This window comes from Halichoerus grypus, chromosome 9 (assembly GCF_964656455.1).
Source record: "Halichoerus grypus chromosome 9, mHalGry1.hap1.1, whole genome shotgun sequence".
Classification (NCBI taxonomy): Eukaryota; Metazoa; Chordata; class Mammalia; order Carnivora; family Phocidae; genus Halichoerus; species Halichoerus grypus.
The window spans coordinates 32626931-32649408 of NC_135720.1; the positions used below are offsets into that span (position 1 = coordinate 32626931).

A 22478-nucleotide genomic window follows, 5' to 3' on the forward strand; every position below is an offset into this window, starting at 1 on the left:
TTTTTACCCTAATTTCAAATAGCATTATCACCAAATAGCATGACTCTCCTTTTGATTCTGTTAACATTTCTTCATGATATCTACAGCTAACTGGTTTCAGTAGTTTGCTCATTCGAAAGTAGTTGTCACATAGAGCCAGATGTAAGTTTGGGAACTTTATCTGATTAAAGGTCAACTTCTTATATTAGCTTCTGTTGAGTTTTTAGTGTCTTTCTAAATAAGAAGATAATCTCTGCTTTATAGTAGATAAAATGTCCCCTGCGAGTCCTTTATATCTCATTGTAAATGCATAGGGGATGACGTCCAAGTAGATAGATGTGGCAGGAGCTATAGTTGATTGCTGTCTTTGCTATCTCAGATAAGGAAAGTTCCTAATTACAAAATGGATGCTGAAATTATAGCTATGGTCAGTCACTAGAAGCCTGAATAGGTTACATGTCATCTCATTAAAAATAAGTATGTTACATATAGTACACTGTAATGTTTTCTCAGTTGACTCAGTAAGTATTTTTTGACCACCTATTATGCTGGGCAGTTTTCTACTCACTGGACATTCAGAAGTAAACAATGTTGTTGAAATTAATGTCCGAAAATTCACTAATTCTATCTTAAATTATTAATTATCTCTAAAATATTCTTTGGGGCACCTGGGTGGCTTAGTCAGTTAAGTGTCCTACTCTTGATTTCCACTCAGGTCATGATCTCAGGGTCGTGAGATTGAGCCCTGTGTCGGGTTCCGTGCTGAGCGTGGAGCCTGCTTAAGATTCCCTCTGCCTCTCCCTCTGCACCCTTCCCCCGCCCATGTACATGCACACACTGTCTCTCAAAAAAAATTCTTTGCTATTATTTGCAACTATATCTCTTCACATCTACTCCAGGTTCCTATAAAAAAGAGACCATAGATTTTACTGTACATTTAAGAAAGCCAGCTGTCATGCTTTGAGTTCCCTTCTCATAAAGTTAATTTAAAGTACCTCTAAACTCAAAGTTTTAATTATAAAGGCTAATAATTTCATGCAGATCAAATAATGAAATTTAGAACCATTCATTGTAAACGCTTAAGCCAAAATCTCGTGTAAGCGAAATTAGTCACTTTTCATGTTACAGAACTCTCCAGTTTCTAACAATAGGAGCCAATAGTGATTAAGCACTATGTGCCACACACACTGTTCCAAGCTCCCGTATGTATTACAGCTCATTTAGCACTCACTACACCCTGTGGTGGCTTCTATTACCCCATTTCACAGATGTGCAAATTAAGGCAAATAGAAGTAAAGTGTCTTGTCCTTAGTCACATAATTTGTAAATAATGGAAATGTATGTGTAACTTTGTCATTTGGAATCCAGAATTCAGTACTCTTCCTTACTACTCTATTTTATGTACTTTGAATATGCAGACATATTTTAAATGTACTTAATTTTCTGAATCTCTAGTGATACAGTGAAGGTACAGTGCTGGCTGTGTTGAAATAATCTGTTGCTTTTTCCTTCTTCCCTCTACTATTTGGTGTAATTCTCTTCTTCTTCTTCTTTTTTAAAGAAACATTACTATAAAAGGTTTAATAATGAAAGTTCCAGATTCTCCTTTGCACGTCTTTTAGGCATGAGTTTTCCACCTCTGCTTCCTCTTTTCCACAAAGAGGAGGAAGAAAAGGTTCGAGGATAGAAACCAGCCTTTGAATTGAGTTTCTCTGAGACTATCTTTTGCAATCCCTTATCAGAGTTGTACTTATTTGAATTGAAATGTCCTTCATATCTTATTGCATTGTTTAAGATATATCTGTGGGAGACATTAATTTCCACACAGTGGATGAACGAATGAGTATCCATTTTGAGAGTGTAAGGGCATTCATCTGGAGGATGAAAATGTCTGAGGGCGCATTCAGTTTTCACGTGAGGTCCAGTGGCTGCTTATATCCATGTGGGGGAAGGGAAAGCGTGTGTCTGACCTGACCTCACAGTTGGGCCTGCCCAGGGGTGTGCATCTTAATTAGGAATGAGTCACCACTTTATGTTTTGCCATTGATTAGACAATGAGCTTTTCTTTTGTAGCTGCTAAAGGCTTTCACATCTCTGTTGATAGCAGTTTTTTTTTAAGTATTTTTTCTAAGATTTTATCTAAGAGAGAGAGAGCGAGAGAGAGCTTGAGCTGAGGGGAGAGGGAGAAGCAGGATCAAAGAGCCTGACGTGGGGCTTGATCCCAGGACCTCAGGACCGTGACCCGAGTTGAAGGCACACGCTCAACCGACTGAGCCACCCAGGGGCCCCAGCAAAACAAAAACAAAACAAAATAAAGTATTTAAGGCAAAAGTATGTTACATCCTTGGAGGCAACTGATTTTATTCTCTCAGTTCCATTACCTTGTATCTTAAAATTTTGTTCTGAAGAGTGAATGTCTCATCATTCTCAAGAAAAAGCTTAGCTTGAATTGAAAACAATTTTTTTTTCCTATTTTACCAATATCATGGAACAGAAATCAAACCTAAGTACCGATGGGATAAATCATGTTAGGATACAGTGAAGACTTGGGCCAAATGATTTTCCTGGGGGAGTATACCTTATAGAAAGGACATAAGCCACCTTGAGGAATTGAGGGAGGCAGTTTGGACATATTTCTGTACTATTTTAAAAATAAATGAACTCCTAGCACCTACTTTTTGAGTCCTTTATATTTTTGTAGAGTAGGGAATAAAGCATAGAGCATTTGATCATGCTTTCATTCTAGAATTTATGCTTTGTATATGTGGTGCGGGGAGGGAGGATTCTAAAGTGAAAAAGTTGTTAATCACTCTTGTATTATAAAAGATTGGGAAACAAATATTTTATATTATGCTAAATAATGTTATCTGATGTGAAGTCCTTTATTTACAGTACTCATGGAATCTTTAGTGCTTGAAAAGTAAAGATACCATTTCTTTTCCCGCAGAAACGTGCGAAGGGACAAGTGTTATTTGACAAAGTGTGTGAACATCTCAATCTCCTGGAAAAGGACTACTTTGGACTTTTATTTCAGGAAAGCCCTGAGCAGAAAGTAAGTGAAATGATTTCAAGTTCATGTGTATCTTCTTAGAAAAATACTGTATTTTTTTTCTTAAGCAGTATAAAATTTTGCTTTAAAATGATTTATGACATATTTTTATATTCATTGTAGAAATTTGGTAAATATTAAAAACCTGTGCAGAGAGAATCACCTATAACTTTTTGCTATTGTGTATATGTTTTTCCACTAATACTGTAAGCAGACAGAATGGAATGTTTTATTCTGTGTTATTAGAGGCTGAAAGAACTGATTTAAAAATTTTTTATGTTGAATTTTTAGCTCTTGAATTCACTTATATGCTAGGACTTAAGCATGCCTAAAAAGCCGGGAAGGAAGCATATTGGAAGGAATGTCAAGAGTACCGATGTGTGTTTATCTGGAGGCTTGGGAGGGCGCGTTGGCCTTGCTGCACAGACTGGTGGCTGTGTGCGGTGAATGTGGTCTTTGCCCTGTTGTTGGGTTACTGGGAGGCGAGAAAGGAGGTGGGGCCCAGCCTGACTCAGGTGGTAGATTTGACCAGCCAGGACCCTGTGCAAATCTGCCTGACACCAAGTGTGTTGAGATTGTTCTGCTCCAGGAATTTCCCAAGACACTAAGCAGGAGCATTGGAGTACTCTAATGCTTATTGCTAAGCATTCGCATTCCAGGGAATGTCAGGGCTTCTCAGTTTCATGTGTAAATTAAAGAGAGAACTATTAATCCAGTCTGGCAATTAACCAGATAACCTGCAGCCTTCTGTCTTAGTCGACTAGTTTGGGCATATCTAACAAAGTACCGTAGACCGAGTGGTTTATAAACAACACCAGAACGCTGGGAAGTCCAAGATCAAGATGCCAACAGGTTCAGTGTCATATAGGTAGGGCCTTCTGTGTCCTAACAAGTGGAAGGGATGAGGAGCTCTCTGATCCTCTTTTATGAGGGGACTTACTATTCCCTAATTCATGAGGGCTCCACCTTCATGACCTTATCACTTCCCAAAGGCCTCACCTCCAAATATTGTCACATTGGGGATTAGGTTTCAACATATGAATGGGGGGGGCCTCGCACATCCATTCAGTCTCTAGCACCCTCCTCCTTGTTAAGAAAGGACTGTTCCTCTTCTACTTGACTTTTGAGTAATGGGATGTAACTGTGGTGAAGATACTGAGTGTAGGATGGAAGGGTAAAGGTTTGGTCCTGTTGCACCCTAGAGTGAAGCCCTTTTAGGTCTGTTCGATTGTGGCTGTGGACAGACTCGCTGAGATGGTGCTGTCTGAGGATGCCCTCCCTAGCACCTGGTCACAGGGAAAGAAGTTCCTTCCTTGTATCTAACATTTATGTCACAGTCGATAGAACAAAATAGTCAGTAGATGCACATAGGTGGTGAAGTTTATTTGCCCACATGCTGTCATTGTTTATATGTCCTGGTAATGAAATACAGGGTATTAAGGGTGATAATTACATGTAAATTAAGTTTCCTCAATTTGCCTAGTCTTAAAGCTTTGATACTTAATTGGTGGTTTAATTCCACACTTAAACGAAAGACAATGAAATTGCATGCCTGCCTGCAGAATAGTATGCAAGTGTTCTTATTAGAATCCTGTTTAGAATGCTTTTCTCAGAAGTAGTAACATATTAGATATTCGACTAAGTAAACTAGGTGCTCTTTTTAGACCTGAAATTAAAAGGTGGTCTTGATAATATTTCTAACCATGTGCCCTTCTGCTGGTCCTCAAAACTGTCAAAGAGAAAGTGATGGGAATTTGGCTATCATTATCCACTTTTTCTGAGATTACATATGGGGAGGGTCGTAAGAGCATTTAAGCTTTGTGAAAGAGGGAAACCATCTAGTATGTTGTAAAACATGTAGAAAAACATGTTCTGTTAGTAGAAACAGGATATGCTACATAAAGACATCTGGTATTTCTGCAACCCTAGATTTACATAAGAAGGAGTGGTATTTAGGTAGTAGGATTCACTAGTTTTTATTTTTATGACTTCCAATATATGTGTCTAATCCGTGTCTTTGACTTGAATCTCAGACTCTTCTTAACTGCGTACTGTACACTGTGCTCAACTGTCTGAAGCAAACTGGCATCTTCCCCTTGAACTTCATGTGTCCCCTGAAGAGTGGGTATTGGTCCCTTCCACTCTTTCCACTTCCTTCCATTGCTTATCAGTCAGAAAGGTCTGTCTTTTCTGCTTGCTAACATCCCTCTCCTAGTTCTCTTGGTCCACATTTTTGCTTTGGTTTAGACCCCTGTCCTCTCTTGCTTTGACTATTTTATTAGCTTCCTATGTGGATGAACAGTCTGGTCCCTAGGATCGCGCTTCACACTGCTGCTAGACTGAGTTCTCAGGAGTGCATATGGGATCTTGGCACTCCCTAGTTTAGCTCTATTGAGTGGATCCAATCTAACCCTCTTAGTATGGTTGACAAGGCTCTACTTCATTTGTTTCATTTCTCAGTAACCAACCACATACAGTCTGGATTCACTCCACACCAAGGTTCTCTCCTAACAAGAGCCTTCCTCTTTTTTTTTTTTTTTTTTGTATTTGAATGCCTACTTAAGATTTAAGTATCCAACTCTAGGCGATTTACCTTGACTGCTTTCCACCATCATTTCTCCTCCTCCCCACTCAAGGAGAGTTGACCATTTCTTCCATCTGTTATCTAGACATTTAGCACAAATCTTATTTGTGTCAGTCTTTCTTCCCATTACTCTAGGAACTCCATACCCTTTTATCTGTGTAATCTCAGTCTATGTAGACATTAACAAATATTTATTAAATACTGCCTTTGTGCCATCTCACACCCAATAGGATGGCCACTAGCAAAAATATAAAATAAGAAGTGTTAGCAAGGATATGAAGAAATTGGGACCCTTGTGCGTTGGTAGTGGGAATATTAAATCGTGTAGCTATCGCAGAAAACAATATAGAGGTCACTCAGAAAATTATAAATAGAACTATATGATCCAGCAATCCCACTCCTGGGTATATATCCAAATGAACTGAAAGCAGGATCTTGAAGAGAGATTTGCACACCCACGTTCATTGCAGCATTACTCACAATAGCCAAGAGGTGGAAGCAACCCAGTGTCCACCAATGAATGAGTTGGATAAACAAAATGTGGTGAATGGAATATTATGGAGCCTTAAAGAAGGAAATCCTGTCACATGCTATAATATGGATGAACCTACAGGATATTAAGTGAAATAAGCCAGTCACAAAAAGACAAGCACTGTGATTCCATTTATAGGAGGTATCCATAGTCAAGCTCATGGAAACAGAAGGTAGAACGGTGTTTGCCAGGGACCGGGGCAGGGGGGGAAATGGGGAGCTGTTGTTCAATGGGTATAGAGTTTCAATTTTGCACAATGAAAGAGTTTCAGAATCTGTTGCACAATAATGTGAATATAGTTAGCGCTGCTGAACTATATGCTAAAAAAATAGAAGATGGTAAACTTTAGGTTAAAAAAACTCCCTGCATGCAAACCAGTGTACTACTGCATACTACTGCAAATCTAACAGTAAATAGTTAGGACAAAGACTCTGCCTTCATGGATATCCCCACTTATGTTCCGTGAAAAACTGAGTTACATAGTTATTAAATTTTGATTACCACTCTATAGGAAAGGGTATTAATGGTGAGGACGGCTAGGAGAGAATGCTGCTAAAGGAAGGAGTGACCTAAAGCGGGTGGGCTTGGGCTGCCAGGGGGACTGGATGAGAGGGATTTGAACAGCACTGCTCACCCAAAGCAGGACATGGCCTCAGTTGAAGTTGTGGTAGCAAAAGACAAGTAAAGAATTTTTTTTAAGATTTATTTCTCTATTAGAGAGAGAGCGCAGAAGGAGACAAGCAGACTCCCCGCTGAGCAGGGAGCCCAACATGGGGCTCGATCCCAGGACCCTGAGATTATGACCTGAACTGAAACCAAGAGTCTGACACTTCATCGACTGAGCCACCCAGATGCCCCAATCAAGTAAAGAATTTAAGAGAGATTAAGGAAGGAGATAGAATCAATCTGATGACATAACACCATAAGGCCTGGATTTCTGGATGGATGGAGGTGCCATTTAGTGAGTTGGTGAGGGCCCGGTCAGGGGGATGGCAGGGTATATCATGAGTGTCATTTTAAGACATGTTGACTTTAGGTCAGATAACAACTTTTGGAAGAATAAGTAAATTTTATATATGCTTTAAAGAATGGGTGCTCGGGGTGCTTGGGTGACTCAGTCAGCTGAGCATCCGACTCTTAATTTCCACTTAGGTCATGATCTCAGGGTTGTGAGATTGAGCCCCACATCAGGCTCTGTGCTGGGTGTGGAGCCTGCTTAGGATTATCTCCCTTCCTCGCCCTCTCTCTGTTTCCCTCATGGGGAGTGGCTGCTAGCACAGAAGAAATTCTCCAGGTAGAACTCCAGAGTAGAGTGGGGTGGTTCTATTTCTGGGTGGGAATATCCTATTTATATTGAGGCTCCTAGTTAGGCATACTTATTTATAACTTCATTTAAAAAGATTCCAGATGGCTTTTATCATAAAAAATATTCTGAACAGGGGCTTCAGGGTGGCTCATTCAGTTAAACGTCTGACTCTTGTTCTCAGCTTAGGTCTTGATCTCAGGGTTGTGAGTTTGTGAGCCCCAGGCTGGGCTCCATGCTGGGCATGGAGCCTACTTAAAAAAAAAAAAAAAAAAAAACCCAAATAAAAGAGACATGACTATTAATAGCTAATCATTCTGGGATTCTCACAATGCACCAGGCACTATTTTAGCACTTCACACCATGTTGTCTCATACAACCCTAAAAGGTTGGTATTATTAGCCACACTTTATAAATACAGAAAGTTGAGGCATAGAGAAGTTAAATAATTCACCCAAGGCCACCGAGGCAGTAAATATTGAGGGTAAGATTCGAAACCAGGTAAACTAGGAAGAAAAAAAATAGAAAATGCAACAGTTCTTAACTGTGAGCAGTTGGCAAGTTGGAAGGAGGAATTGGGTACTTGTCTTGAAGCTCTGTTTTCTCAGCAAGCACAGTGTTTTAACTTACATCATGGATTAATTTCGGTTGGCTTTGTGGGGAATGCTGATGATCCTGGGAAAGCTAGGCAAAAAACATTTTTTGGAAGGTCTTGTATCTTGTGCTAAGGAACCTAGGCTTTTATCCTGATATGAAGGGTTTTTAGAAAGTGACATGGCCAGGGACACCTGGGTGGCTCAGTTGGTTTCGGCTCAGGTCATGATCCCATGGTCCTGGGATTGAGTCCCACATCGGGCTCCTTGCTGAGCAAGGAGCCTGCTTCTTCCTCTGCCTGCCTCTGTCCCTCTCTCTCTGATAAATAAAATCTAAAAAAAAAAAAAAAAAGTGACATGGCCAGATTTGCATTTCAGAAAGCGTAATCTGTTGGTGGTGTGAAGGGAGATTATAGGGGACTGAGAGCCGAGGCAGGAAGGTCAGTTGTCTAGTCCAGAGGTGATAGAAACTAGGGCAGTGACATGAGGAGGAAAGATGAAGAGACAGATACTAAGTAGGGAATGTCTGTAGATGACTTGGTGACCCATCATCTCTGCAGCATGAGGGTGATGGGGAGGTTGGGGGATAAGTCCCACGCTTGGGGCTTGGGTAGCTGGGGAGCTTATTGGGGACTTTTACACTGGGACTTTGGGGGAGGAACAGCAGTTTGGGGTTGGGGGCAGAGATAAAATCTCATTTTCATTTTGCTAAGTTGGAAATGCTTGTAGGCTGTTGGCTAGATGATGTTTGGGGATCAGGGAGTAGGTGAGGGGTAAGGAAAGTTAACAGTAAAGAATTTGAGAGTGGGATGGGGGCGCCTGGGTGGCTCAGTCGGTTAAGTGTCTGCCTTTGGCTCAGGTCATGATCCCGGGGTCCTGCGATCGAGCCCCAAGTCGGGCTCCCAGCTTAGCAAGGACTCTGCTTCTCCCTCTCTTGCTGCCCTCCCCTCCCCCCACTCTGCTCCTGCTCTCTCTCTCTTGCTCTCAAATAAATAAATAAAATCTTAAAAAAAAAAAAAAAGCATGTGAGAGTGGGTATAAAGTATTATTCAAGGAAAGCTGGCTGTGAGGAGAAGGACAGGTGGGAGAATGACAAGAGAATGTAGACCAGCACCGTCCAATTGAACTTTTTGTGATGATGAGATATTCTAGACCTGCTCTGTCTATCTAGTATGGCAGCCTCTAGCCACAGATGGCTATTGATCCCTTGAAATATGGCTGGTGTGACTGAGGAAGTGAAGTGAAATTTTATTCATTAGTACAGGTTTAAATTTTAAGTAGTCTTTTGTGACTGCTGGCTATTATATTGGACAGTGCAGCGCGTTTACTAAGGATTTTGGGGGTTGACAGATTTGCTTGGATGGAAAGAACTTCGACTTCGGCTGTGGGAATGCCCAAGGAAAGGGTGAGGTTGGAGAGAGAGGAAGAAAGGATGATGGAAGGAAGTTCTGAAGTCAAGAAGAGGCTAAGCCTTGAATAAAGCGGGCAGCCTCATACCCTGAGTCTGTAAGGAGTAAGCTCAGGAGTGGTGAGCTGGAAGTCAGTCTTTGTCAAGTGAGGTGAGGCCTCAAAGCTCTGAGAAATAGAGGGTGGAATCCTCTGCTAAGAGTGACTAGGGGGTAGCACTGGGGACCCAGAGAGGCCGACGACTAAGGACAGGTATGTGGATTGCTGTTGACAGCGCAGCCAAGATTGGAGATCATACAGTTGGGATGGCAACAGACTAAATCGGTGTGTGCCACCTGCACCCTGGGTGTAATAGTGGAGAAATGGAGTATTGTGGGGGTTCCCAGTTGGCTGTGTTCACGGTGGTTACCATAATTTGGACAGAAGATCTTGAAAACTGGAACTGCTGCTGGGATGGTAATCTAGCTGATTATTCACGGGGGACCCGGGAGGGAACATAACTGAAGCTGAAATGGGCTAACAGTTTGGGAGAAGATGGCTGGAGCCAAGGGATGAAAGTCCAAAGAAGCTGAAGAGCAGGTGTAGTGACAATAAATGGGTAGGAAACTTAGAAGGAGAGGAAGAGGTTGTATCTGAGAACGGGATGATGAAATCTAACGAGGTGGAGCATTCTGTGTGATGACGGGACCTCGCGTTCAGCATGAGCAGGGATGGCCGGAGTCCAGGAGAGGCTCAGGTCCTTGAGGCAGAGAATATTAGGATAAAGTTAAGTTTGGAGGGGTTCTATATAGGATCCTCACTGACAAAAAAAAAATGCTAATGTTAAATAAGGAACTCCTAAGTCCTTATTTTACTTTGTAGTTTCTCTTGTGAAACGGGAGATGAAAATGCTCATACAGTTAGGCACACACTTTGTTATCTAGGCTTTAACATAGAACATTGAGGGAATAAACAGTGGGGTGTCCTTTCTGAGATAGAAGCTTTTCAGAACATTTTTTTAAACTCTAAAGTTTAAAAAAACTTTAATAGAACTCTCACATGTAATTGGCGGTATATTTTTCATATGTAATCTGATATGCTTTCATAACTTTTGTATAATTTTTTTTATTCCTTCTCACAGATGTAAACAAAATTCAGTCCTCAAGACATCTAGGCAAAAGAACTCTTATTTTTCTAATATAGATTTGAATGGTGTCCTAAATTTTTCCACAGAATATCATTACCATTGTATCAGCTTAGCTTAATGAGTCCTGTTGTGTTTGAAACCCATACAGTTTCAACAATAGGATACTATAGGGTAAAGGAATTTAAGCCGCTTGCTTCATGCTGAATATTACCTGTATTTATAGAAGTTTCAGTCACTTATCTCGACATGAATTGAAGGTGAGGTTAAGCCATAATTATTTGTATGAAAATTTTCCATGGAGAGAAAATCTAAACTTTCCTTCGATTTTACTGTAGTACTGTGTCTCATGGTTGAGATCTTGAGTTGGAAGCCTTTCAATTTACTCTAAGTATGAAAATCTATCATTATTAGTGTTAGAACTTTTTAATGTCTCTTGAGAAGTTTTATGTAAACTTTACTACGGAAAATGCTGTTAAAAATATGTGGAATCAAGCAACATATTACTCGTTTATATATGGAATTTCAAGTCCCTATAGTTCTTGTATTCCTATCTAACTGGAACCATCATTAAGGGTTTTGGACTCTCTTTAAAGGGAAAAATATTGTCTTGAATTTTTGATGTTAATAGAGTTTGGTATCTGGCCCAGTGATTGTTATTTTGCTTCAAGCCATATTGGAAGAGGAGCTTATTAGAAGTGTAGTTGATATCCACAGCTAACTTTATGAAAATGGATTAAAGTGTTTGTCTGATAGCCTGACCATTTCCCTCCAGAAACTAGAAAAACACAGCTATTAGACTTTGTCATATATAAACTATTCTTTAATAAAACTCTATATTCAGCCTAGTGGTACCTTCTAATACCATAAGCAGAAGTTTGAGTCATGTTCTCCCAAATGCATAGTGAACATTCTGCTGTAACGTAGAAAGTCTGTAACTTTTCTGCTAACGCCAGCATTAGGGTGTTCTGTTAGACCTAATTTAGGCAGAGGTATAATAAAAGGGATCTGCTTCAGTGCTATAAATTCTTAAGGGAAATTGCAGATTTTAGGCAAACTTACTTACACTTTTAACGTTTGGTAATACAGGGTCGGGTGAATTTAATGTCTCTCACCTAGCCAGATTGACAAGCACCAAGTGTGACTGAGGAAGGCACAGCTAAGCGTTTTGAAAAACTTCTAACACTGGGGTCTTAGCATCCAGCCTGAAAGGGAATCAGGCGAGATGGATGTGTCTTGGCGTGGGGGGGCGGGATTTGGATGTAGATGTTGTGAGGGTGTCCTGGGTCCATGTCTAGGTCTGCTCTGCTCAGTGGCCTGCAGACCACTGAGGACCACAAATGGGTTGCTGTTGGTTGATGGGCTTGGCTGTTCTTCTTTGTCAGGTGAAAGTGGTTAGCACCTTGGTGGAATAAAGACTGTAGGGCTTGACGTTATTGGATACAGCTGTTTAGTGTGATGGGTGGAGTTCAAAGACCCACTTCTATGTAGGAACGTGGAAGGCAGTGTGATGTGCTAGGGCTTTCTGCAGGAGGCTGTCAACAATAGAATATTCAGCCAGTGAAGCCTGGGCATCTACCTGTCAAGCCAGTTAAAGGACTTGAAAAATGTCTCTCTGCCTTCGACTTCTGGGAAAAGACATTAAAAGCAATCTGTGGCTATACTGCTCAAAGGGTGACCCAGGGGGCCCCAGCATTGGCACTACCTAGAATTTGTTAGAAAGGAAAATTCCAGGTCCTTACGGTGGACATACTGAGTTGTAATCTGCGTTTTGGCCAGATCTTCAGGGGACTCGGGTAAACCTTTAAGGTTTGAGAAGCACCAATGTAGGGGATCACTTTGAGGTGACAGAATTGTAGAGGTTTGGAATGTTACAAAAGCCAAGGGAGTAGTGGGCCCTAATAAGCCCAAGTGGCTCATGGTTCCAGAAGTGTGCCAACAGCCGTAGCCAGTTAGGTAGGCGTTAGGCCATTCCCATTATTCGTGGACATTTAGACCGTGTAGTCTCTGAGGTTCTTCCTAACAGCAGCATCCTGTGAATCTAAATATAATGATTTGTAATCAGGGCTTTATCTTTTTGTAGATGTTTTTGTTGTTAGAGGATAATTGAAAATCACCTTTTTTAAACCCTTTTTCTGGTAACAGGTATGAGAAGTGTTGTAGAGAAGACTTGGTTAACCAAGACTGTTTCACCCTCAGATTTGTAGTGATCAGGAGTAGGGTAAAGGAGCTTCTCTAACTGATAGAAGGACTTCAGTGTAAAAAGAAATATGTGTATAGATATTTGCTTTGCTCCTTAGATTTCTGTAACCTTCTAAGGCAGGTTTTTGTTTTGTTTTTAACCTTTTTTTGTGTCACTTATTCCTTTGGCAGTCTAGTGAATTCTATGACAAAGCTAAAGGTACTGCTGATATTAACCAGGCTTTTTTCTCCTACATTCATAATTGATGGTAATGCTAAATTTCAATTAGAGGTTAGTGAAAGTGAAGATACATCATTTTTCCCCCCAACTGATTCATAGTCTTCCAGTTTCATGTTCTAAGATGATTCAATAACACTGGGTTCTAGGACTCCATTTTAATTTTAGTTTACTTCTGTTGGAAGCCTGTGATAGGATTCCTTGTAATTTTTATTTATTCCTTGGTTTCCCTGATGTTCATTCAGAAAATAAATATGTATTGAGTTCATACTTTGGGTACAGAGTAGGGGTAAAAAGGGGAAGGTGAGGAGAAGGATACCAGATTGAGTGAATGAATGTCCCTGCCCTTAAGTGTAGCTGCCAATATACTTTTATTTCTAAGAATCCAAGATAAATTTTATTGACATCCGGTGTGGGTTTTAGCTCTTTTTAGCTTTGCATTGTTGCCTATACCTTAAAGTTTGGGAAACACTGAGAAAAATCCCCATTTTGCCTGATTATGAATTGCCTGCAACTGTCACTTAAAACAGAGATTCTCAGGCCCCTTCCCTGGAGAATGTTTCAGGTGGGCCGTGGGTAAATCTGTCTTTTTAACAAATTTGCCAGATGGATTCTTATCAGGCAAAACGTAGTAAAGGTTAGCTAGATAATACTTTAACATGTACATAGAAGGCTATGGACTAGTCATACTGGTAATTAGAGAAGGGATTGTGCTGTTTAATGTGCTGCCTTTGTTTCCACGAAGATTCTTCCCTATAGAAGGACAGCTTAAAGGGCTGACATTATCCAGACAGTTTTCTCTAAGGAAAAGGGGACTGATTTTTATTTCATCTGGCCCATGAATATAGTGTGTCTGATTTATTAATTTTTTAGAAATAATCATATAACTATTAACTTCTTTAATCTAGGTAACATATCACCTTTGGAAATATAAAACTGTATGAAGAAGGGATATCTCTCCAAAGGGGATAGGTCAATTTATCATTGCAAAAAAGCCCATCTGTTAAAGGCACTGGGTAAAGGACTTTGCATTTGTACTTAACTCTTCAGGAGGCATTTGAAGGAATGGTTGAAAAGAACTACCCTATGAGGTACATATTGTGATCCTCATCTAGAATTGAGCAAACTGAGGCTTAAGGAAGCCAAAGAATGAGCCCAAGGTCACAGAGTTGGTGAAAGCCAGAATTGGACTCCATGTAGCTCTCATTCCAAAGTCTATATATATGGTGGCCAAATCTTTAAAAGAATTGGAATTTTGCACCATCATCTCTCATGGTGGGGGGTGTGTGTGTGTACATGTGTGTGTCTGTGCATGCACATTCATATACCCGTGTGCATTTATGCCCTTCTCGGTGTTTTTTTTCCCTCCTTTTGTGTCTACTTCTTGATCCATGCAGCACTCTTCAAGTGTCAAAACCAAGAAGTTTATTTTTATTTGTTAAGTATTTATTTGTTATATATTTAGATGTTATATGTTATTAATTTATAGTTGATAATGCAGGTAATAGACTTGTATTTCTTTTAAAAGTCACATTGTCATTTTTTTGCCTTTTTAGTTATGAATTTATGACCCTAGATGATAAAATTCCATCCTACTCAGGATCTTGGTACTCATTGGAGCTAATTATTCATATAAAAGCAACCCTAAAAAAAATACTATAACTTGTGGTTTTTTAAGATGACCAGAGCATGGCAGTGGGCAGATTATCAGTCAACAGCTATTAATTTAGTACTTACTGGTTGTCTAAAGCTGCTAAGTACTGTGGAGGAAGTACAAGGAATAGGGTCTACGATTACCCTTACAAAGTTGTGTGAGGGAGGAGGAGGAGGCCTCCTGACCTCGGTGGGAGCAGAGCTCACAGTGTGGAAGTGAGCGTGGTGAGCAAAGGGAAAACCGGTAGGCGAGTGGCAGGAGTCCCTTCTGCAGCTGCTGTTTGGTCACAGCAGGTAAACTCAGCCCACTTCGTGTGTGGGTAGGGACTGAAAAAAGGGAAAGAAGCCACAAATATTCTGGCTGGCCATACTGTGGAAAGTGGCCGGGAGAATGACACCGCGTCTGCATCTGGCTGGCTGGTGCAAGGAAACTTCTCACTCATTCTCCTGGGTCTGTAGAGCTCTTTGACTCTCCATGCTGTGCAGAAATCCAGCAGGGAATTTGTGCAAGGGATTGGGGCTGCAGGTGAGAGTGGAAGGTGCTGAGTGACTGGGACACAGGGTTATTCCTTGGGGTCACAGAAGATGACGCTGCTCCCGCCGTTCTCCTCCGCCTTCTTCTGCGGCAGGGCATCTGTAGCAGCTGTCACATAGTGAGACCAGAGACCTGGAAGGGTCTGTCTAGTCGTTTAAGACCAGTGAAGTCATTTCCCTTCTACTCTCTTCTTTCTCTGTGTTCATGTTTTGAGGGGACCCCCCCCCTTCAGTTGAGCAGCCATTGTCTCTGATTCAGTTTCCTTACTGTGGTTGTTGCTTCCCTGGATGAAATGCCATAACACATCCGACCCTCCTTCGCCTCTTCCCCAGCTTCTCCCCTGCCTGGGCTAGAGACTGAATGATGTGTTTTTCTCACTCTTGTGCACGCCTCATAGCCGGCCATTTGTGAGCCAGCTGTTGGAACAGCAGCTGCAGGGCAAGGAAACTGAATGCCAGGCTCTTTCTTAAGGGGAGAATTCGAGCTGCTCCCTAACTTAGCACCAGAGGTACCATTGGAGCATCCCACTGGCCCTCCTCGTCAATGGGGCCATGCAGCTGGGACACCAGTAATATGAAACTCAACCAAGCTCTGGTAGTTCTTTATTGAGACATTTGAATATCACCAGTGTTAAAACAGAGCATGCACACCTTGGATCCTTGCTGCCCTGAGTGCAAGCCGTGAGCAGTGTATTAAAACCCAGGGGGTCTATGCGGCTTTGTTGCAAAGCCTCCTGTTACTACTTTTTAATAGTGGGAGTTAATGTTCTGTTATACCAATTCAATATATTGTTAAGACAGTGGGCTGTTATTTTCTGTCTAACAACAAACATCTTAATTATTTGCTGTATATATCTGAAGAAAATTCTGTTTAAGCACAGATGTTACATTATTTGGGATACTTTTAGAATGAATGAAACTTATTTATTGTAAAACCAATTATAGTTGACTCTTGAATAACATGGGTTTGAACAGTGTGGGTCCACTTATGCAGAGATTTCTTCCAATAATACAGGATGGTTCTGTATCTGCTCATGATTTTCTTGACATTTTCTTTTCTCTTGCTTACTTTATTATAAGAATACAATGTGTAATACATATAACATATAAAATATGCATTAATTGACCTGTTTATGTTGTTGGTAAGGCTTCTGGTCAACGGTAGGCTATGGTAGTTAAGTTTTGGGGGAGTCAAAAAAATTATATGTGGATTTTTGACTGTATGTGGGGGTCAGCACCCCTAACCTCCACATTGTTTAAAACTCAACTATTTCAATCAGTATATAGTTCAAATTTGGTCATTTTTGCTTTAAGATATAGTGGTTTCCTAGAATTTTTTTATATTAACTTTCTCAAAGGGTAGAAAGGGGGAAGTGAAAGGGAGTTCCTTATGATTTGACTTCCCACTTGGCGTGAAGTTTAAAAAGGATGTTACATGAAGAGCAGGAAGGACACGATCAGCTCCAATCTGATGGTACTTCTCCATAGCATTGTATAGTTGCAGGGAAAAAGAAAGTTTAAAAGTTGGCTTTAGGAGTTGAGATAATTGTGTTGGATTGGGGTGTATATATTTTAAAGAGCCAATTATTGTCCTTGGCTGAGCTGTCATTTCAGTGTCCTCAGGGGCTGATTGCTGGCAGTTCTGTTACAGAATAAAGACTACATGTAGATATATTGTGTCTCATCATTTGGATAGATGTTTGATTTCAGATCCAAGCAAATGAGGCCCAAGAGACCCACCTTAAAAGTGATTTAATGTTTTATTTATAACACGCACAGATTCAAAAACAAATCAGTACTTAGCCCAATGGAATGCTAATAGGTGAAAGCTGCTTGGAATAGGAATTTATGTTTACACTTAAATATGTGAACTGTAAACTGTTCCATTTTGGACTCTGGAATATGTTTTATGGCTTAATTAACCTTTTTTTTTTCCCCCTCCTCCTGTAGAACTGGCTAGATCCTGCAAAAGAAATAAAAAGACAACTGCGAAGTGAGTAAATAATCATACTTATCTAAGTTCATCTTTACATCTATTTCTGTCTGTAATAAAATTCATAGGAATGTAGACTAGAATACTAGTGATAGAGTGCATTTATATCGTAAAGGAAGCTAAGGATACTAACATTATTTTTGTAAAATCCTGACTTTATTTCATAAATGGCTTAGCGACTCTTCTGGTCAAGAGGTTCTAGACTCCTAGTCCTAAATATTCCCTCACAGTGTCTACCACTATGAAGTGATATGTGACCCTTCCTCTGGGGGTAAGAATGAGGAGCTGCTTTTTGTAACCTTCACTGTTGATGTAAATTTTACTCCAGGCAACCGGTTACAATGGCTTTGTCTCCTTTGTTTTGGAAGCGTGTAGCTGGTTTAATTAATAGGCTTGTCTCTGGCTGCAGAGCCGTAGATACACTGCTCCTAGACGCCCTGGAGTGCAGACTAGGGCAGGAAAGCCTGGAGAGCCATCTCTTCAGTCCTCTGTGATGATCATCTTCTCTCCTCCTCTGTTCCACTGTCCAAGGCCGCTCTTTGTGCTCTTTGCGTCTGGGTTTCTAGTCCCTCCTGCCGCATTTCCCGTTTGCTCTCATGGTAGGCTCCCGAAGTGACTTGAGCCGTGTCCCCTCACCAACTACAGCTCCTGCAGGGGTTCTGCCTCTGCAGGGGGCCTTGCCTGTGGCTGGCTTTAGGGTATCTGTGCCAGGAACTGTCATCGCCGCAGAAAACTCTCTGCTAGGTTTCTGGATACTTAAGTTACTCTAGGGTGGGTGAATGACCAAAGCAGAAAAGGGAGAGAGCCATGAAGAGCTGAAATTTTTAGACAGGAGAACACAGTTGTCACCAGCCCTTCCGGACTCCCTTCCAGAGCTGTCCAGGGAGAAACCATTTCCCTGAGCACCGGCCTGCGCAACGCCCTTTGTACGGTTGGTTTCATCCCCTACTTCTTTATTGTTCCTGACGTCAACGTGCTGGAACAAATCTGTACGCTTCCCTTCTGTCACTTACTGTCTCCCTTCTGTCTCGTGTTAGGTTCTCTACGGTTGTTTTCTTCATTTCCTTTTCTTTCTCCCTGAAGTCATTCATCTTTGTGGTAGTTTTCCTATCATTTCTTCTCTGCTCCCTTTTAAAATTCTGAGCATATACCTTATTTTCCCATTTCTTCTCCTTGTAGACTCCTCTTTCTTTTCCTTTTTTAAGAAAATATCTTTGAATAAAATGACCTTCCTGATTAGCCCAGGACAGGGGTTTCTCAGGATGTAGGACTTTTAGTGCTGAAACTCCAACAATCCCAAGCAGACTGGGATGGTTGGCCGCCCTGACTATTATTACCCCTTCTTTCCAGCAGCCCCTCCCCTCTTCCTCCCTGCATTTATTATCTTGGTGTTTCATCCATTTATGCTTGGTTCATAATGGAAAAGGGGGAAAAAAAGAAAAGGAGTAACTAGACACGCAAGCATTATGCTGCCATTATGGAAGAAACTGTACGGGAGAGCCTTGGAATGTTTCCTTTGTCTTTTGTACAGTTGTTCTATGCTCTGCAGAGTACGTGAATTCAAAAAGGTACGGATGCTTGGTTCTTTCACTTTATCTGAAACCAGACCTGCCAAGTGACTCACACCGTAGAGAGAACAGGATAACCTCTGAAACGTGATCGATGTTCCATTGACTTGTTTCCTGTGGTCTTGTTTTGGTGTTTGATTGTGTTTGTGTGTCACTCATTTGAGAACCATGGAGATTCCTAATTTTTGGAAGGCAAGACTCTTGCTGATTATGAATCACAGTCTTGTGTTTTGATTATTTGTGAAGTTTTTTTTAGAGTTATTTCAAGACTTTTGCCCTTGTGGTTTGGCAAGAGGAACAATAGTAACAATTAGGATTTGGCTTTTTGGTCAATTGGAGCTAGTTCTCTAAATGGAATCCTGTGCTGTCCTGATGGGGAAATTAGCTGAGGACAAAGTTTTAGCTATTGCCTTCACCTCTTCCTTTCTGTTCGTGTTAAAATGGACCAAAGAACTGCTAGTTTTATCTTCACCCAGCTACTGCTATACTTTGTTACTTTTCAGTTAATAGGCAATTAGCAAAGGTAAACGTTAATCTTTTTTCAGTTACTTTTGAAAACTGACAGCCTCTTAGTTCCTGTTTAAAATTTGCCTGAAAAGCTTCCTCTGATGGACGAGAATAAGACCTGCATGGGATTACTATATAAATGGTCCATAGCTAGATGGACTATTCATATATCGCTAGGAAATTTTGTGGTAATATTTAATTTACAGTTTAACATTATTAGTGCTAAAATATAAGTTTTCTATTAGAAACTTATCCCTGCATTCCTATCCAGGCAAGCATTTGCTTATGGTAATACCTGGAAAACAGAAAATAAGGATCCATTAAGAACTGATAATCCTGTGTTGACTTTACTTCATTATGGGTTAGCATTCACCTTGAAGAGCTCATATTCCCACCCAACATGTGCTATAGGACCGGGAAGTCTCACTCTTCAGGAAAGTCCCGTATCCCATTATGGTATTTTAAATGTATGATGCAGGACGGAAATGCAGGATTGGCTTTATTAGTGGAATAGTGATGTACCGAACCTAAATGCAATACAAGTGCGTGTGTGTTCCCAGTAGCCATTCAATGAGTATTTGTTGACTTTTGAGTGAGAAAAGTGTTAATGTACTGATGGTGAACAAAGAACAAAATGACACATTGGAAAAGAGACTGGGATTCAGTAAAATTTTCTTCAAGTCCACAAAGTAAAGCAACCACGAGGCCTTCAGATATGGATAGAATGAAATAACATGCACACATTTTTGTTGATATTTGGAAATACTATAAACTTTGAGCACAACCCTAAGTTCTGGCCAGTGGAATTATTTGGATTCCTTTAAGAAAACAATACCTGCCCTCTGCCCAGAGTTGTGTTTTTCTTTCTTTTCTTATTTTTAAAGCCATCCAAAGCATGACATATCAAACACTAATTAAATGTTAGTGTACAGGTAGCAATGTTGTACTTTTTTTTTTTTTTTTTAAGATTTTTTTATTATTTATTTGACAGAGAGAGACACAGTGCGAGAGGGAACACAAGCAGGGGGAGTGGGAGGGAGAAGCAGGCTTCCCGCGGAGCAGGGAGCCCGATGTGGGGCTCGATCCCAGGACCCTGGGATCATGACCTGAGCTGAAGGCAGACGCTTAACGACTGAGCCACCCAGGCGCCCCAACAATGTTGTACTTTTTATAATTCATTTCTGACATGGTTGTTTGCTATATTCATTCTTTGTGGCACAGTATGGCCAAGCATATGTTACATATGATGAGTATACTTACACCCACTCCATAAAAACCTGGGAATAATTCTATTGTCTTAAAGTTTTGTGATGTTTTACTGTTCTTTCCCTTCTTTGGGATTTCTTTTAACACTTTCTTCAGATAGCCCATTAATCATTTCTTGAATGGCTATAGTGATCAATTATTGCCTCCCTTCTCCCAACAATGTACAAATCTTAAAATACTTTTTTTTTTTAAAACAGTAGGGAAATTTGGCATTTAGAGATAATGTGGTTAAAACAAATCTTAAAACGATTACATGGAGGTTATAGTAAAATTTTTACATACTATATCACCGTACAAAACATTTGAAGTATTAGTAAATGTTTATAAAAAAGTGAATCTGGGGTACCTGGGAGGGGCAGTCTGTTAAGCGTCCTACTCTTGATTTCAGCTCAGGTCACAATCTCAGGGTCTTGAGATCGAGCCCCACATCGGGCTCCGCCCTCAGTGAGGAGTCTCCTGGAGTCTTTCTCTCGCCCCGTCCCCGCTCACATGTGCGCTCTCTCTCTCTGTCTCAAATAAATAAATCTTTTAAAAACAAAAGTGAATCTGTTCTCTAATAGTTGGGTCATTTATGTAATTTTTATTTTTCATTGTTTTTGTAAATAGTTTTCTTAAAACTAAAAAATGAAATTTTCCAAACTGATTTACAGTGGGACTAGTGTGTACTGTTTGAACATTAACCTTTAATTTTTATCAAAATAAGTGGTCATTCTGTTGGTTGGATAAATACCCATATTTAATAATTACAGATCTTCCTTGGCTGTTCACCTTTAATGTGAAGTTTTATCCTCCTGATCCTTCTCAATTGACTGAAGATCTCACCAGGTAAGTTATATTTTAAAATACAGCTCTTATATATTTCTGTGCCCTGGGAGAAGAATGGTAATTTCAGGATTAAAACCAAGATATTTTTTCATAAGTTGAGTTCTAGAAGTCTCCTTGGAAATGAGTGTACTCGGAAATACTTGGAAATGTTGCCAGTTTTAAAAATTTTATTCACTTTCCTTTAATTTCTCTATTTATAGTTGAGTAATGGAACATTAAAAAAATTATATCGCTGGCAACTTTGTTTCTTATGTTGTTAGACTTAAAAATCATTGATATTTAATATTTCAGGTTAATACTAAGATGGTTTTTATTATATAACCCTTGTGTACCTGTGTACTAGTCTCATATCAATCACAAAAGTGATAGAAGGGTACAAAAAGGAAATTATTTTAAAAAGCCAATTTTGGGGGGTCTCCTACCTCAAAGGGGAAAGAAGACTAATAAGGTAGGCTTTCTTAGTAGCTATTTCATTTCCATCTCCTTTGAGATTGTCTGGGCTATACAAACAGATGCTTAAGTTGCAAATAAAAGATTCAGTTGAGGAGCAAGAGAGCATTTACTGATTCTGAGAGGGACTGAGTATTTGAATAGTAACCAAGGAACATTTGAATCCACAAGAGCCTTGACATCTTAGCCCTATTCAGCTTGGTTACCAGCGATAGGACTTATTAGCTTTGGTAAGAATAGGTGCATAGATTACATGGCCAAGGAAAACTGTGTTCAGAATACACTTTTAGAAAACCACAGGGTCTTACTGAAAAAGTCTGCTTTTGATTCCTGTGGTTCCTGTGCCCCTGATGCTTTCTGCTAGTTCAGTGTTGTTGTCAGACATGAGGTCCTGTCAGTGCTTAAGAGTGCATGATACCCACGGGAAAGAGGAGTAACGGAGATTCCTTTCCAAGACGGGATAAATGACAAGCTCCCTCCCCCGCATTGCTACTTGTTGCTCGATAGGGGTTTTCTGATACTAAGAAAGTTGTGATCGAATTAGCTTCAGCTAGTAAATAATAAACCATAGCTTTCGTAACTGCACAGTGAGCTGCTTGGGAGCATGAAACTTAACAGGGGGATGTGCTCTGGATCCAGAGCCTCACCACAGGAATGCCGTTGAGCGCTGCAGTTGGGGCTTTGTGACCCAGC

General features: G+C 40.4%; 1 protein-coding gene across 24 annotated transcripts in view; it reads left to right on the forward strand.

The window, feature by feature from the left end:
- The window catches only part of EPB41L2 (erythrocyte membrane protein band 4.1 like 2), a 209416-nt gene that overhangs the window by 124554 nt on the left and 62384 nt on the right, over positions 1 to 22478 (forward strand). For all 24 annotated transcript variants that reach the window (XR_013441115.1, XM_078054720.1, XM_078054727.1 and 21 more), the window contains exons 4-6: positions 2927 to 3031; positions 17127 to 17169; positions 21260 to 21335. Coding sequence is in view for 23 of the 24 variants with exons in the window: in XM_078054720.1 (XP_077910846.1) it covers positions 2927 to 3031; positions 17127 to 17169; positions 21260 to 21335 (224 nt within the window). In the remaining variant the exon portion in view is untranslated. The remainder of the gene's footprint in view (positions 1 to 2926; positions 3032 to 17126; positions 17170 to 21259; positions 21336 to 22478) is intronic.